Here is a 14,197-nt window from a genome sequence, read left to right as displayed (position 1 = left end):
ACCCATGTAAATATATTTGTATTCTTTCATGCTGGAGTTGTACAAATGAGGGTACTTTCTAACCTCTTCACACAGTCTGTTGTCTATGTAGGCCTCCATTGTCGCTGTACCTTGCATGCGTTTCGGCCTATTTTGTTTATGCAGGTTTTCTTCATCTACCTTGTGAATCGACGCCCCCAGGGCACAGTTGCCACCTTGTGGATCAACTAATTACTGCAAAAATAATTAAATACGCATGTGCGACATGTGCGTACAAAGTATACGCAGTTACAAAAATCTGACGGTGCGCGTACAGTACACTCGTACTCTTCTGATGACAAAATTTGCTTCACGCGCACTCTACGCTGACTCTCGGGTACGCGTAAAAAGTTAAATATACTTTGTACTTTATAGTTAGGTAAACAACATGTAGCAGCGTTATGTCACTGTTCGTTCATCATGTCTGTGGAAATACGCGGCCAGTTTGCGACAGGCTCCACTTCGCCTGACTAAAAACAGGCTCTGGCTTAGAACGCAAACTATTTTGGTAGAAAAGAGCTAACAGAATGCGTTTTTTGCATTGTTGTGGAGTTGCAAAAAGTAAAAATGTATTTTGGCCTTGAGACACTTTTTAAAAAGTTGGACTTCTTTTAACTTGAGTACCACTTTTAAATGAGATGCCACAAAAGATGCAAGCACAACGGCCAGACATGCATCTAGCCATGTTTACATAGAAGAACAATGTTTGCGTTCAGTTTTTAAAAAGACAGCTTGCATCTCGCAAAAATGTTTTCTTTGTTAATGGCCTCCTACAGTCTTGACTGTCATATTGTGAGCACTTTACTTCAACCAAAATACCTCATTTGTTGAAATGAGTCAGTTTGGCACAATTTTTCAAAAGGAATTAGACCATTCTCAAGGAAGTGAACCCTTTTTGAAATGTGTACCCGCTAGCTTCTGCTTTGTTTACTTCAGTGCCCAGGGATATTAGCCTTGCGTAGTGCGCCATCTTTAATCACTTCTCTTAAATATCTCAATGCTATGCTAGATTCAGTGCTTTGAACTTCATAAGCTTTGTGAAATTCAGTGACTAGTTTTTACTTCACACTTGCTAACTGCTAAGAAAACTTGTAAACACTGGACTGATATAAGTCTGTGCATTAGTCAGATTATCAGTCTTTACATACAGAATTGTGCAAACTTAACAATTTACTGCTTTATGTTGGAGATCATATTATGAAGACTATTAAATTTATTTTCTTTAGAGGAAGTGCAAAGGTGAGCACTTTTGCCCATTTCTCAGGCTGTTAGCTACTTGTTATTGTGGTTTATATAGCTTTTTTCCATTTCTGAGAGACAAACGGTTGTGATGAAATGGAGTAGTATGCGTCTGATGGAAACCAATGTGGTTTGCTGTACAGACGGAGGAAGTTAGAGAAGACTTTACGGGTTTGTTACTGGGTCAAGGTGTCTCGTTTGGACCGTTTTTACAGGCAGGTGGTGAACAAGGTGTCTTCCTATGTGATAAATCAAACTTAAAGTGCTGTCTGTCTTTGCACTTGCCATTATAAGCTCCAGTGTAAGTGCCAACCCAAACTTCACCCCAAATGTTCTGCGGTACACCTCTGTGGGTGCCATTTTAGTGCCGTGTCAGCACACAAAATAGTTCCATCGAGTCTCGAGGAATTGTTTTTCATCTTTTAAAAAGTTCATGTCCAGCCAAACAAATCTGTACTTTTAAATGGTTATGCTAGTGGTGGACCAATATGAATTTTTCAATTCAATGACATTGTCCATCCATATATCAGTCCATCAAACTGAACTATTTATACACATGCAACATTTAAGAACATGACTTATATGTTCTTGTTGGATTTTATAGATAAGCAGGTCTCTGCACTTTTATCAGCATTAAAGGTCAGAGGTCAGCAGTATGATGCGTATTGCATATGATTTATGTTGGTGAGCGCTCATGGAGGTCACAGTGAGACATGAGTGGAATGCTCACCAGAATGATGTAGTTTGATGAATCTGAGGTCACCTGCTGACCACAGACAGTAAAGCGCACAGGAATCCGCCACACACCCAGCAGCAGGTGTGCGGCAGCAGGCATCGTCACGCTCGCTTGGAAAAAAGACTGTTTGCATTCCAGAGCCGATGACCTCCTGATATAGCAATTTCTTCTACATTCCTAGCCTAAAAATCATTTATGCATGGTTTTTTCTTTCCCTGGTTCTGTGGAGTTGGTAATTCACTGAATGACAGATCTGTGGTGGCTGCACGTACGCCTTAACTCATGTCTTGCTCATGTTTCCAAAACATCCCCTTGGCCTCTCAGCTAGTGCTAATGGTTTAGAAAACAACACCTCGACTGAGAAGAAAGAAATGTAGCCAATGTGCTCTCATGTTGCGTGTTTTTTCCCTTGGTAGGCTACTGTGGTGCCTGAGGGAGAGAGTGTGTTTAGCAAGAGGATATTCACCCAAAAATCAAACTGTCCTCATTTACTTGCCTTCATATTTGCCCTCATAATGCCTTTCTTCCATGGAAAACAAAAAAAAAAAGATTTTTTGAAGAATGTTCATGCTGCCCTTTTCCATTCTAATTCTTTAAAATAAGCCATTGAGTGCTTTGTGAGGATTTACGTGGAATCGGATTTCACCTGAATTATAGATTTTTTTTTTTTTTTTTTTTTTTTTTTTTTTTTTTTTTTGATGGCCGATGTGTGGCCGATATAAAGCCAGTATACATATCACAATATTTAATTAGATAGTAAATAATACAACAATTGCTCTAATTAATTTTATATTTCTTTACCTGATATTTAAAATAATTGGAATTAGATTATTTTAAAATGAATCAATTTTTTTTTAATTAATATAATTTAAAAAAATCTGTAAAATAAACATTTTTACTTCACACAGTCTTATTGGGTTAGTTCACCCAAAAGTGAAAATTCTCTCATTTATTACTCACCCTTATGTCGTTCCACACCCGTAAGACCTTCGTTCATCTTCGGAACACGAAATTAAGATATGTTTGATGAAATCCAATGTCTCGTGAGGCCTGCATAGAGAGCAAGTTAACTTAGACTTTCAAACGCCCAGAAAGGTACTAAAAACATTGAAAACAGTTCATGTGACTACAGTGGTTCAACCTTAATGTTATGAATCAGTGGTTCGGAGCGCATATTAAACAATCTCAAACTGCCAAAGTCACGTGATTTCAGTAAACGAAGCTTCGTTATGTCATAAGTGTTTCGAAATGTCAAAGGTTCACGTGACTTTGGCAGTGCTCCGAACCACTGATTCGAAACAAAGCTTTACGAATTTTTTGAGGCTTCATGAAGCAGTGTTTTGAAATTGCCCTTCACTATTATATTGTTGAATAAAGTCTTTTTTTTGGCACACAAAAAGTATTCTCGTCGCTTCATTCATAACATTAAGGTTGAACCACTGTAGTCACATGAACTGTTTTAAATATATCTTTAGTACCTTACTGGGTGTTTGAAAGTGTAAATTAACTTGCTGTCAATGCAGGCCTCATTGTCATCGGATTTTATCAAAAATATCTTAAATTGTGTTCCGAAGATGAATGAAGGTCTTACGGGTGTGCAACGACATGAGAGTGAGTAATAAATGACAGAATTTTCATTTTTGGGTGAACTAACCCTTTAACACACAACATGAAGGACACAAGTCATCAGTTTGAGCTTGCATGCTGTCTAAAAACAGCCTCAGTTCAGGATGAGTGTAGATCCTCCATCCCAGCTGTTTGGAAGACGAAGTTTCTTATTTTGGGGTTGTGCTTCATGAAATGAATGTCCTGCACTGGGCTTAGTGGTGTCCGTCCGAGCTGTGGAACGCTGAGGGCTGTTTAGGAGGAAATCATAAAATGCAGCCCTGAACAACCCAAACCCAGAAGCCACAGTCTCAGACCACAGCTGCTTTATGGTGCACATGGAAAGGTGTGGGCTTGAGCTTGTTTTAGCTGAGGTTACACACATGTGGGCTGATTCTTTTCAGCTCGGACTGTTTCAAAATATGTTTAATGGGCTTAGAAGCTCCTGTTTTTGATAGACTAATTTTCAAATTTATTTGAGGTATCATTCACTTGAGGTATCAGTGTTTAACAAATTTGGGTTAAGGTTTGGGTTAGGCTTAATGCCAATCAGCTGTTCCAAGCTCATGTCAGAAGCAGAAAATTCCGAAATTTCCGTGCTGCTCTTAATTGTGTATATAAAAACCTCTGAATGGTTGTTCTGAGCCCTGCAGGCCTTGATATTGACTTCATGATTGAATGGAAACCTGAACATATGTGCTCATCACGAGTGTTTGCCATCATGCTGATTGCATATCTGATCTCTGAAAACATGTAGATCTAATGGAGGTTTTCTGCAATTTCTTATTTTGTGTCTTACAGTATATCATTCAGATACTGTGCTCAGTTTAGGGCTTTTGTATTAGCATCATGATTGTAAGCTAAAGGTCTGTTTACATCAAGCCTGAATTTATGTCTATTTTCGTATCTAGTACAAAAACCAGTCAACCAGTAAGATGTTAGCTTTCAGATCATGTGTCCAAAACTTGTTCAAGAAAGGCATTGACCTGAACATTTTGGTTTTTGAGAAGATCGAGGCTACAAACAATTGGAGTGAAAATAAGAGATAAGACAGTATGACAAGCAGTCGTTGACTATATTTAAATGAAAATAATATATAAGTGAAAATCAGTATTATGAGATGAGATGTATTTTTTTCAATTTAAGTGTGTGAATGCAAACTTTTTCCAGAGAATCCAAAAAATTAGCATCAGAATTAGCGTGTATTTTGGTCACATTGGGTTTGGTGTGAACAGGCCTTAAGTTTTATCAGTCCAGATTGTTCATTCTAGAATGCCTTGTTGTTGTTGTTGTTGTTGTTGTTTTTTGTTGTTTTTTGCAATCTGTTTTAGTTATTAATTTTGTTTATTAATAAATAAATAAATAAATATATTAATATAATTTAATTTTATTATGGCCCTGAATTAACTTAGAAATCAACATTTATGATTTTGTGCTTTTTTTTTATGCGTTTTGCTAGTAGTGATTTAATTTATTATTGCTTTGTGGTCATTTGAATGGTGTTGTCATGTTTTTTTCAGGTGGAGCAGTCCAAGGTGCTGATTAAAGAAGGTGGAGTTCAACTGCTGCTCACCATTGTGGACACGCCAGGCTTTGGAGATGCCGTTGATAACAGTAACTGGTAAGTGTGATTTAGTGTATCTTCTGCATCTCACGTGTAAATAGCTGAGAGTCTCCTCATATTGAGGATGGCTAAGTTGTTTATATTACATTTCCATGTTAACTCTCAATGTTGATTATTTTTTCTGCAGCTGGCAGCCTGTCACCGACCACATTGACAGCAAATTTGAGGATTACCTCAACGCGGAGTCACGTGTCAATAGACGCCAGATGCCCGATAGTCGAGTGCACTGCTGTCTGTACTTCATCGCTCCCTCTGGTCATGGGTAGGCACTCCATTTCAAGCCTTAAACGCACACAAATTCTGTATATTCGACTTGTGGGTTTGTTGTTGTTTTGCTGTGGAGGGGCTTTTAGAGGTGAGCTCTAAAGTGATGCCAAGTACATGAGGATTTATTGCACGGTCAACATTTTCAGGCTAAGGGCCAGATTTACTAAACGGGGCAAATTAGCATGAGCGCGCAGTTCTAAAAAAGCACAGATAGGAGTGGAAAGTTCTGCGTGTGATCTACTGACGACGCACAAATTAAAGAACACCGACGCAGCCAGATCATTTCATAATGACCAATGCAATCTACTAAGAGCAGTGCAAATTAGCATCTGGTTTAAGACATTCTTTTTTTGGGGCGTTAAATAATAGTGACTAGCACAAATAATGACTAGCACAAACCTTAGTAAATCACCTTGCATGATTCATTTAAATATTCTCCTCCCATAAATTTTGCATCTGAAAGGGAAACTCTTATAAATGCATATGCAATAAGGTCAGCCGCAAAAATAACTCAGTCCACGCCTCAGCGCTAATTTTTCACTGCGTGTCTTTAGTAAATCCTGAAAAAATTTTTTTTTTTTTTTTTTTTTAAAATGCCGAAACAGGGTTTGCGCTGGTGCAAGCTGTTAATAAATCTGGGCCTAAGTTGTCATCAGATGACTTGTATTGTTATATAAGTTCATACTCATTCAGTGGTTAAAAAAACAAAAAAACATAACCTGGCCTAAAACAGAGTTTCTTTCTGTGGCTTAAAGTCATGCTCTGACTGTTTTTGTCTGCATCTAGGAAGTCAGAAAGCACAAGTATATTTAGCGGTGTTTGTCAGGCAGGTTACTGTCGCCCATACTTGAGGTTTTGAATTTGAAATCTTTAACCCTGTTTTATGTCTCAGATGAAGAGTTGTTGTTGTTTTTTTGTTGTTTGTTTCAGTTGATTTGTTCGGTGGTTTGCCTGGTGTTTTGTTTGATGTATTCTTTTTTGTTTTTGGTTTGTTTGTTTGTTTGGTGTTGTTTAGTCTTGTTTGGTTTGAAATAACTCTTTTGGGCCATACACAACCACATAGCAAAGTGCTAAAAAAACTACCTTAGCACACTTAAAAACTACTCTGAACACCCTAGAAACCACATAGCAGTGACCTTAGCCTTTAGTTAGAACACCTTAGCAAACCCATAGCAGTGTCTTGGCAACCAATCAGAACTCCCCAGTATCTTAGTATTTAGTTTTGCATGTAAATGCACCAGTTACATTTTCAGAAAATGTAAATGTCACACACAAGCGTTTCTCAGAGAATAAAATGCCAAAAATCACTAATCCTTCCTTTGAAATTCTCCCTCCAGTTCCTCAGAATGTCAGTCTGGTAAAATGTCACAGTCTCCTTTTGAAACGTATATTTTAATCTTAATTTAATCAAGAGACCAAAAAAAAAAAAAAAACACTTTTCACCTGCTGATGGAAATCCAGTATGTGCATGTGTGTTGTATAATGGCTAAAGCTGTGAAAGATACACTGGCCTGAGTGGACAAACACAAATGAATTTCCTGCCATTTATTTATTGCTCTTCTTGCAGCACATGTGGTTTTACTACAAGCCGAGCTACAAGTTCAGCCAAGCTGCCAAACAGCAGTGTGAATGTGATACCTCACTACTACTCTACAGAGGAGACTTTTGCTGCTGTTTTTGGACTCATGCTCGGTGTTTAGTTTGAAACATTAAACCCTCGCATTCTCTCTCTCTCTCTCTCTCTCTCTCTCTCTCTCTCGCTGTCTTGTCAGACTGAAACCACTGGATATTGAGTTCATGAAACGGTTACATGAAAAAGTGAACATCATCCCGCTCATCGCAAAAGCAGACACACTGACTCCAGAGGAGTGCCAACAGTTCAAGAAGCAGGTAAGAGTGTGCTAATGTCAAACACTGTACCTGTAGTTTTTATGGTTTTTCTCTCCCCCAAAGTACACTTACAAAAAGGCTTCTTGCCCCAAAAACATCATAATTCATTTTTTTTTTATAATTTTCCACCCACTTTATGACTCTTAGACATAAGCTGGTTGTAAACAGACCGGCCACGTTACTGAATCCTGAATAGGTGCTGGTATCAACGCTGTACAATTATTCTAAATGCATCTATCTAGATTAAACAATAAATGAAATGGAATTGAAAAAAAATTGATTTTCAGCAGGCTCAGAACAGTTTGCTTTAATTCTGCTGTGCAGGTCACTAAATAATGTGCATTCTGAAATGCAGAGCTCTCCAGATTCACTTTTTTACATTCACATAATTCCAAACATTTCTAAACACTACAAGTTATTTTACAAATGTGACATCGAAACATAATACAAAAATGTTGTCAAGTACAAACAGAACCACAAGGTCTTTCCTTTCCTTTCCTTTCCTTTCCTTTCCTTTCCTTTCCTTTCCTTTCCTTTCCTCAGTTATCCGCCAAATCTCAAGGGTTTAATGGGAACACCTAAGAATTCTGTCTCAAAGTGAGACATTACTGCAAAAGTATATTTCTGTTGTACAATAAAATTCTAATCATCAGTATAATTCATTGGTATTTTGCAAAAATATTCAGTCTGACTGGCACCAACAATGTTAAAAAAATGAATACTTGTGTTACAAAATACATAGATAATACAAAATACATATATACAAAATTTTATTAAAAAAAAAGACAATTTTAATTGGGTGGAACAAATGTGATAGTTTTTAGTACTGAATGAAGTTTTCTTGACTCTGACATCTTTTTCACTGAGCTTTTTGCAAGGTATTCTGCAATTACATTATTCTCAAAGGATACATGCCGTGCTACTATGAATTTTACCCAAAACAATGGGTCTCATTCACTAACCATGCGTATGCACAAATTCGTGCGTGAAATCTGTGTGCTAATATTTTCACGAACAAATATGATTCATCAATAACTTTTGTACTAAAATTTATTCTAAATTTACAAAAAAAAAACATCTGAAACCACTCGTATGCAACACTTGCATACCCTGTGTGGCCTTATAAACACGTTAAGATAAAATTATACACATTTCATGTTTTACACACACACACACACACACGCGCGCGCACACACACACACACACACACACACACACACACACACACACACACACACACACACACACACACACACACATATATATTAAGGGTGCAATGGTACGCGTATTCGTACCGAACGGTTCATGGGGCAAATTCCAAATGGAAGTGATCATCTCTATCATGCCCTACTCCCTCCGAAGGGCAAAGCCCTTAAAGTGGGGACTTTGAAGTGAGCAGGGCACGCACTTGCCGTGTAGCCGTTTGGAATGCACTTGGCAAAGGGAGCAGCGTAATTTCCTCATTATCTTCAGCTGGGATGTTCCCGTGACAAAGCAGCACAGTGTCCGTCAGCGGATGTCGCTGTTTTAATGGCATAATTTTTTTTATTTTTTTTTTTAGCCTAACTGTTGCAAATAAACACATTTTATATTTTAAAATGGTTTTTTTTTTTTTTTTTTTTTTTTTAATATGCTATATAATAACTAATATATGTAAAACTTTTAAAAATATAAATTGTATATTTATGTTGGCGCTGCGTTGTCAAGTGGACCATCCTAGCTGAAGATAATGAGGAAATTACGCCGCTCCCTTTGCCAAGTGCATTCCAAACGGATACGCTGCACACCCGTGCCCTGCTCACTTCAAAGTCCCCACTTTAAGGGCTTTGCCCTTCGGGGGGAGTAGGGCATGATAGGAATGATCACTTCCATTTGGAATTTACCCCGTGAACCGTTCAGTACGAATATGCGTACCATTGCACCCCTAATATAAATATATATATGTATGTTTACTTTCAATTTTATACCAAGCAGATCTCGCCTCCCATTGACTACCATAGTATTTTTTTTTACAAGTTTGGAACTACTTGAGGGGGAGTAAATGATGACAAATTTTTCTTTTTTGAGTGAAATATCCCTTTAATAAACTCAGTAACCTAGCTTTCTTGGTAGCCTTTAGTAAATTAATCTCTCTAAGAAAATTATTCATAAAACATCAGTTGACCATATGTTTACTTTCAATTTCATATTTCCATATTGATAAAAATAAGTAAATAAATAAATAAAAAAAGTCAAGATATAGTTCACCCCAAAATTAAAATTCAGTCACCATTTACTCAACCTCATGGTCCAAAAGTTTGTGTAATAAATTATATGTTGAATCAAATAAAATTTCTTTCCGAATCTACTTTTTGTAATGTCTATTTGATGCTTTACACAATAATGACTTCAAATTAATTTCTAACATCCAAATTTGATGTACTGTAAATTTGCAATTAATTAATCATCACATCATGTAATTAATTAATAATTTTAATCACTTCCCAGCCTTAATATATAATTACTTAACTCGGGTATGCGGTCGCTCATTTAGAGTACTCCAAATTCATTAATGTGAGAATGAGGTTTAGAACAAATTTGTGTGTGTACGCATGTGTTGTGAATTAGGTGGACATTTTGCGTATAAATGAGAATAATCCACGAAATGATTAGTCGTTTCAACTGAAAGCAACTTGTACTGACATTTCTTAAAATATGCCGGTGTCATTGTTTTGTCTCAAGATGCATACCAGTAATATTTTTTTCTAGGGTACGTTTATAAAAGCTACTTAAATACCCTAATTGATTTAATCCTGGCTTAGTCTAAGCCCTGTCTGTGAAACCAGGCCTATATCTTTTAACACAAAATTTTGCTTAATAGCCTTCGTGTCAGCTATTGCATCTGTGATAACTTAAAATGCTTTATAGTTAAGAAGCTCACCAGGTTTTGGAACAGAGCCCATGTGTACATAGTACATTTTAAATTTATTTATTTAATAAAGGCAAAGAAAATCTTGTTTTCATTATATAATCCCTTTTATATTTGCATGAACATTCAGCCTCTCTTCAGTTTGATATTGACTGACCTCACTGATGAATAGCTCTATATGGAGATACAGGAATTATGTCAGATCACAGCATCATGAAAGCATTCCCAGTGTTTTAAATTATGCATGTGGGACAGTTTAACATCTGCAAAACATCTGAAGTGACTGGTGTGCATGTCACAGCGGCTGCAGTGAGAACACATCATAACACGAGCGATAAATCTTTCCGCACATGGTTTTTGCTGACTCCTTTAAGCGTAAATGCAATCTCAGACCAGTGACACTGTGAACCTTCAAAGCCTGCTGGGAGATACCAAGTCTTTTTACTTGTCAGCACCAATTTCATTCTTTATTTTTCATTCGGTCCTTTTTGTTTTCCTCTTTTTGCAGATAATGAGAGAGATCCAGGAACACAAGATCAAAATCTATGAGTTCCCAGAGACTGATGATGAGGAGGAGAGCAAGCTAGTTAAGAAGATTAAGGTTTGTGTTTACGATTGTTGATGAATGATTCTTTCCGTACTGACACTGAAATTGGCTAATTAGAAGGTTGTTTGAATGATTAGATACGGTTGGTTCACCCAAAAATGAAAAATCTGTTATCATTTACTCACCGTCATGTCGTTCTAAACCCGCAAGACTTTCGTTCATCTTCGAAGCACAAATGAAGATAATTTTTAATGAAATCTAAGAGATTTCTGTCCCTCCATTGACAGTTCATGCAATTACACTTTGACGCTTCAAAAAATTTATAAAGAGATCATAAAACCAATCTGTATGAATCGAGCAGTTTAGTCCAAATTTTCTAAAGAGACTCGATCACTTTATATGATGAACAGTTTGAATTTAGGCTTTTATTCACATATAAACATTCATCAACACACACATCAGTTATGGTAAATGGAAGCTCAAGCATGTTCACTTAACGTGTGAGAACCAATAAGGTTCATTCACGTGTGTTACGCAGCACGTTTGAGCTTCCGCAAGAACCAATGAGGTTTGTTCTCGTGCATCAAGCAGGTTCGGCTGAGCTTCTGTTTGTTTACTGATCAATGTTTATATGTGAATAAAAGCCTAAATTCAGTCTGTTCATCATATAAAGCGATTGAGTCTTCAGAAAGTTTGGACTAAATCACTTAATTCATATGGATTTTTTTAACAATCCCTAGTGTCAAAGTGGTAGTTATGTAGACTGTCAACGGAGGGACAGAAATCTCTCAAATTTCTTTAAAAAGATCTTCATTTGTGTTCCAAAGATGAACAAGGGTGTTACGGGTTTGGAACGACACGAAGGCGAGTAAATGATGACAGAATAAAATTTTTTGGGAGAACTAACCCTTTAAGGCCCGACATATTTATAAAAAACAAACAAAAAAAAACTGAAGAACAAATTAGTGTGATGTAATTTTAAACAAAATCTGTCTGAAACGTTTGGTGTTTTAGTGGGTGATAGCATCAGTAAAATCATGAATTGTGCTGAATTGCGGAGTGTTTGTTGTGTGATTGTTACTGAAAATAAAACAGAAAAAAATAGAATTAAAAAACAAACTACTTACAATGACAAAAACTCATAACAAAATTACTGAAAAGGAAACTAAACTTAAAATGAAAATTAAAAATATAAAAATAAAAGCCATACAACTATGATAGCATATAAATAATACTAAAATGGACTGGATCATATTCATACCAAGTCACACCTTGTTAGGACACAGTTTTTAAAGAAATGCTAGATATGGACTAAATGCTAAAGCACCACTATTAGAAAAAAATCTAGATATACTCACTAGTCAAGTTCACTAATCGATTGCTTGATTGTTGGACAAATTGACCATCCTGACCCATCCCTAACACTCATGGACTGCTTTTGTGGAAACTCAGAGTCACTGTTATTTTAGTATCATTAATATACTATTATAGTTGACAACTATCTGAAATAAAATTTCAAGTCTTTTTGTATTTTATTTCAGTTAATGTTTATTTTATTTCAATGCATTTTATATAGTTTTAGTTAATAATAACCCTGTTTAGATTGCACTAATTACTCAAATATTGGCTCCCTTATTCAGCCCATCAGGGAAATAGGTCAAACAGAGACACACACTCACTCACAGAGCACATTATCATCATTCCCCACCTCTCTCACAAATTAAGAGTCAATATCAGCCACCTGATGTTCCCAGTCTCTCTCTCTCTCTCTCTAAACATGTCTGTATGTTAAATGTATGTGTGTGTGTGTTTTCACTCAGGACCGTCTGCCCCTGGCTGTTGTCGGCAGTAACACCATCATCGAGGTCAATGGGAAGCGTGTAAGAGGGAGGCAGTATCCCTGGGGCGTGGCAGAAGGTAAGGGGTGAAAGGTCACCTCCCCTTGGTGTGTGTGTGTGTGTGTGTGTGTGTGTGTGTGTGTGTGTGTGTGTGTGTGTTTGTAGGGTAGGATGGACCCTGAGGGTGTTGATCTACTCTAGTACACAGCAGATCTTTCCCATAACACAGCAATTCTGAGTCTGAGAGATGTGTGTACAAGCTGAATGTAGTTGTTTGGCTTCATTAGTGTTGTTTGCTAAGGCTATTGTTGCCGTCCCATAACGTTTGTGCTACGGACAGTAATGAACCTCTTATTGTGCAGATTGAATATGATAAAGCAGTCCATTTGACCAGTGACAGCACAGAAAGCTTTGACTTTGACTGCCAGCGACAAATATAAATCATTTCTTCTCATAAGAGCGTTAAAGTAAATTGCAATTTTCAATGAAGACCAGCAATAATGATTTTCTTTTTGATTACATCATAATGGCATTATACATACACATCATAGTCAGATGGCTGGGATGCCTGATAACTATTAAACTTGGCTCAGGATTCTTTTTTTTTTTCTTTTCTTTTTTTTTTTAAAGATTATTGGGTCATAATTTTATTTATTATAATTTTATTTCTAATTTAATTCAGGGTTTTCCAAACTGAACTGGAACTTTAATAATTAATTACCTTAATAATTATTTAAATCATAAAAAATGTAAAATTGAAATAATTTTAAAATACAAAATTGAAATAAATAAGTAAAAATCGAAATAAACCACTAAAAAATAAATAAAAGAATAAAAGATTTATTGAAATATTGACTTAATATTAATATAATATATATTAATATATAATATAATATTTGTGTACTATTTTTTTAATTAGCTTTTAGATTTTCAGTTTATTTTAATTTTAGTCATTTTATGCGCTTTTGTTATTTTTTTATATTTCAAAATCATTTCAATTTATTTTTAAGTTGGTAATTTTAGTACTTCAACTTAAACTTGACAAGGCAACATTTCAAAACATTTTAATCTAATTTTTATATTTTCAGCTTTATTTTATTTTTTAAATTTATTTTTAATAGTTTTGGTTTTGGTTAACAATAGTATAACAACACTGGTGCTAGTTGATTAAATAAAGTCCTCTTACAGACATGAAAGAATAAACAAGTGACATTTAATAAATTAAAGACATAATGAAGTAATTGTCTTCATAACGTGTTTAGGGGTCATGTGATCAACACTCTAGGGTGTGCATTGGGTTGGGTGGCAAGAGAAAGTCTGCAAATCTGCAAACAGGAAGTGTGTGTGTCTTTTGATGTTTCATCGAGAGCTCCTGTAGGGCCTGTCACATGATACGCCACAAACCAATAGTATGAAATATGACCATGAATGAAGCTTTGTAGATGAAGATCCAGTGATGTTTCAGAGCATTTCAAGCAGAAGATCGGGATGCTGATTCGACACTGTCACATCTGTTCGCTCATCA

General features: G+C 36.1%; 1 protein-coding gene across 4 annotated transcripts in view; it reads left to right on the top strand.

Moving 5' to 3' along the window:
* Positions 1–14,197, top strand: part of septin7a (septin 7a) — a 51,741-nt gene that overhangs the window by 27,589 nt on the left and 9,955 nt on the right. For all 4 annotated transcript variants that reach the window (XM_051872495.1, XM_051872494.1, XM_051872493.1 and 1 more), the window contains exons 5-9: positions 5,119–5,219; positions 5,350–5,484; positions 7,262–7,379; positions 10,796–10,888; positions 12,655–12,751. In XM_051872495.1, coding sequence (XP_051728455.1) covers positions 5,119–5,219; positions 5,350–5,484; positions 7,262–7,379; positions 10,796–10,888; positions 12,655–12,751 — 544 coding nt within the window. The remainder of the gene's footprint in view (positions 1–5,118; positions 5,220–5,349; positions 5,485–7,261; positions 7,380–10,795; positions 10,889–12,654; positions 12,752–14,197) is intronic.

This window comes from Ctenopharyngodon idella, chromosome 19 (assembly GCF_019924925.1).
Source record: "Ctenopharyngodon idella isolate HZGC_01 chromosome 19, HZGC01, whole genome shotgun sequence".
Classification (NCBI taxonomy): domain Eukaryota; kingdom Metazoa; phylum Chordata; class Actinopteri; order Cypriniformes; family Xenocyprididae; genus Ctenopharyngodon; species Ctenopharyngodon idella.
Note: the sequence above shows the minus strand (reverse complement) of the source record. Positions and strands in the feature narration are given on the sequence as shown.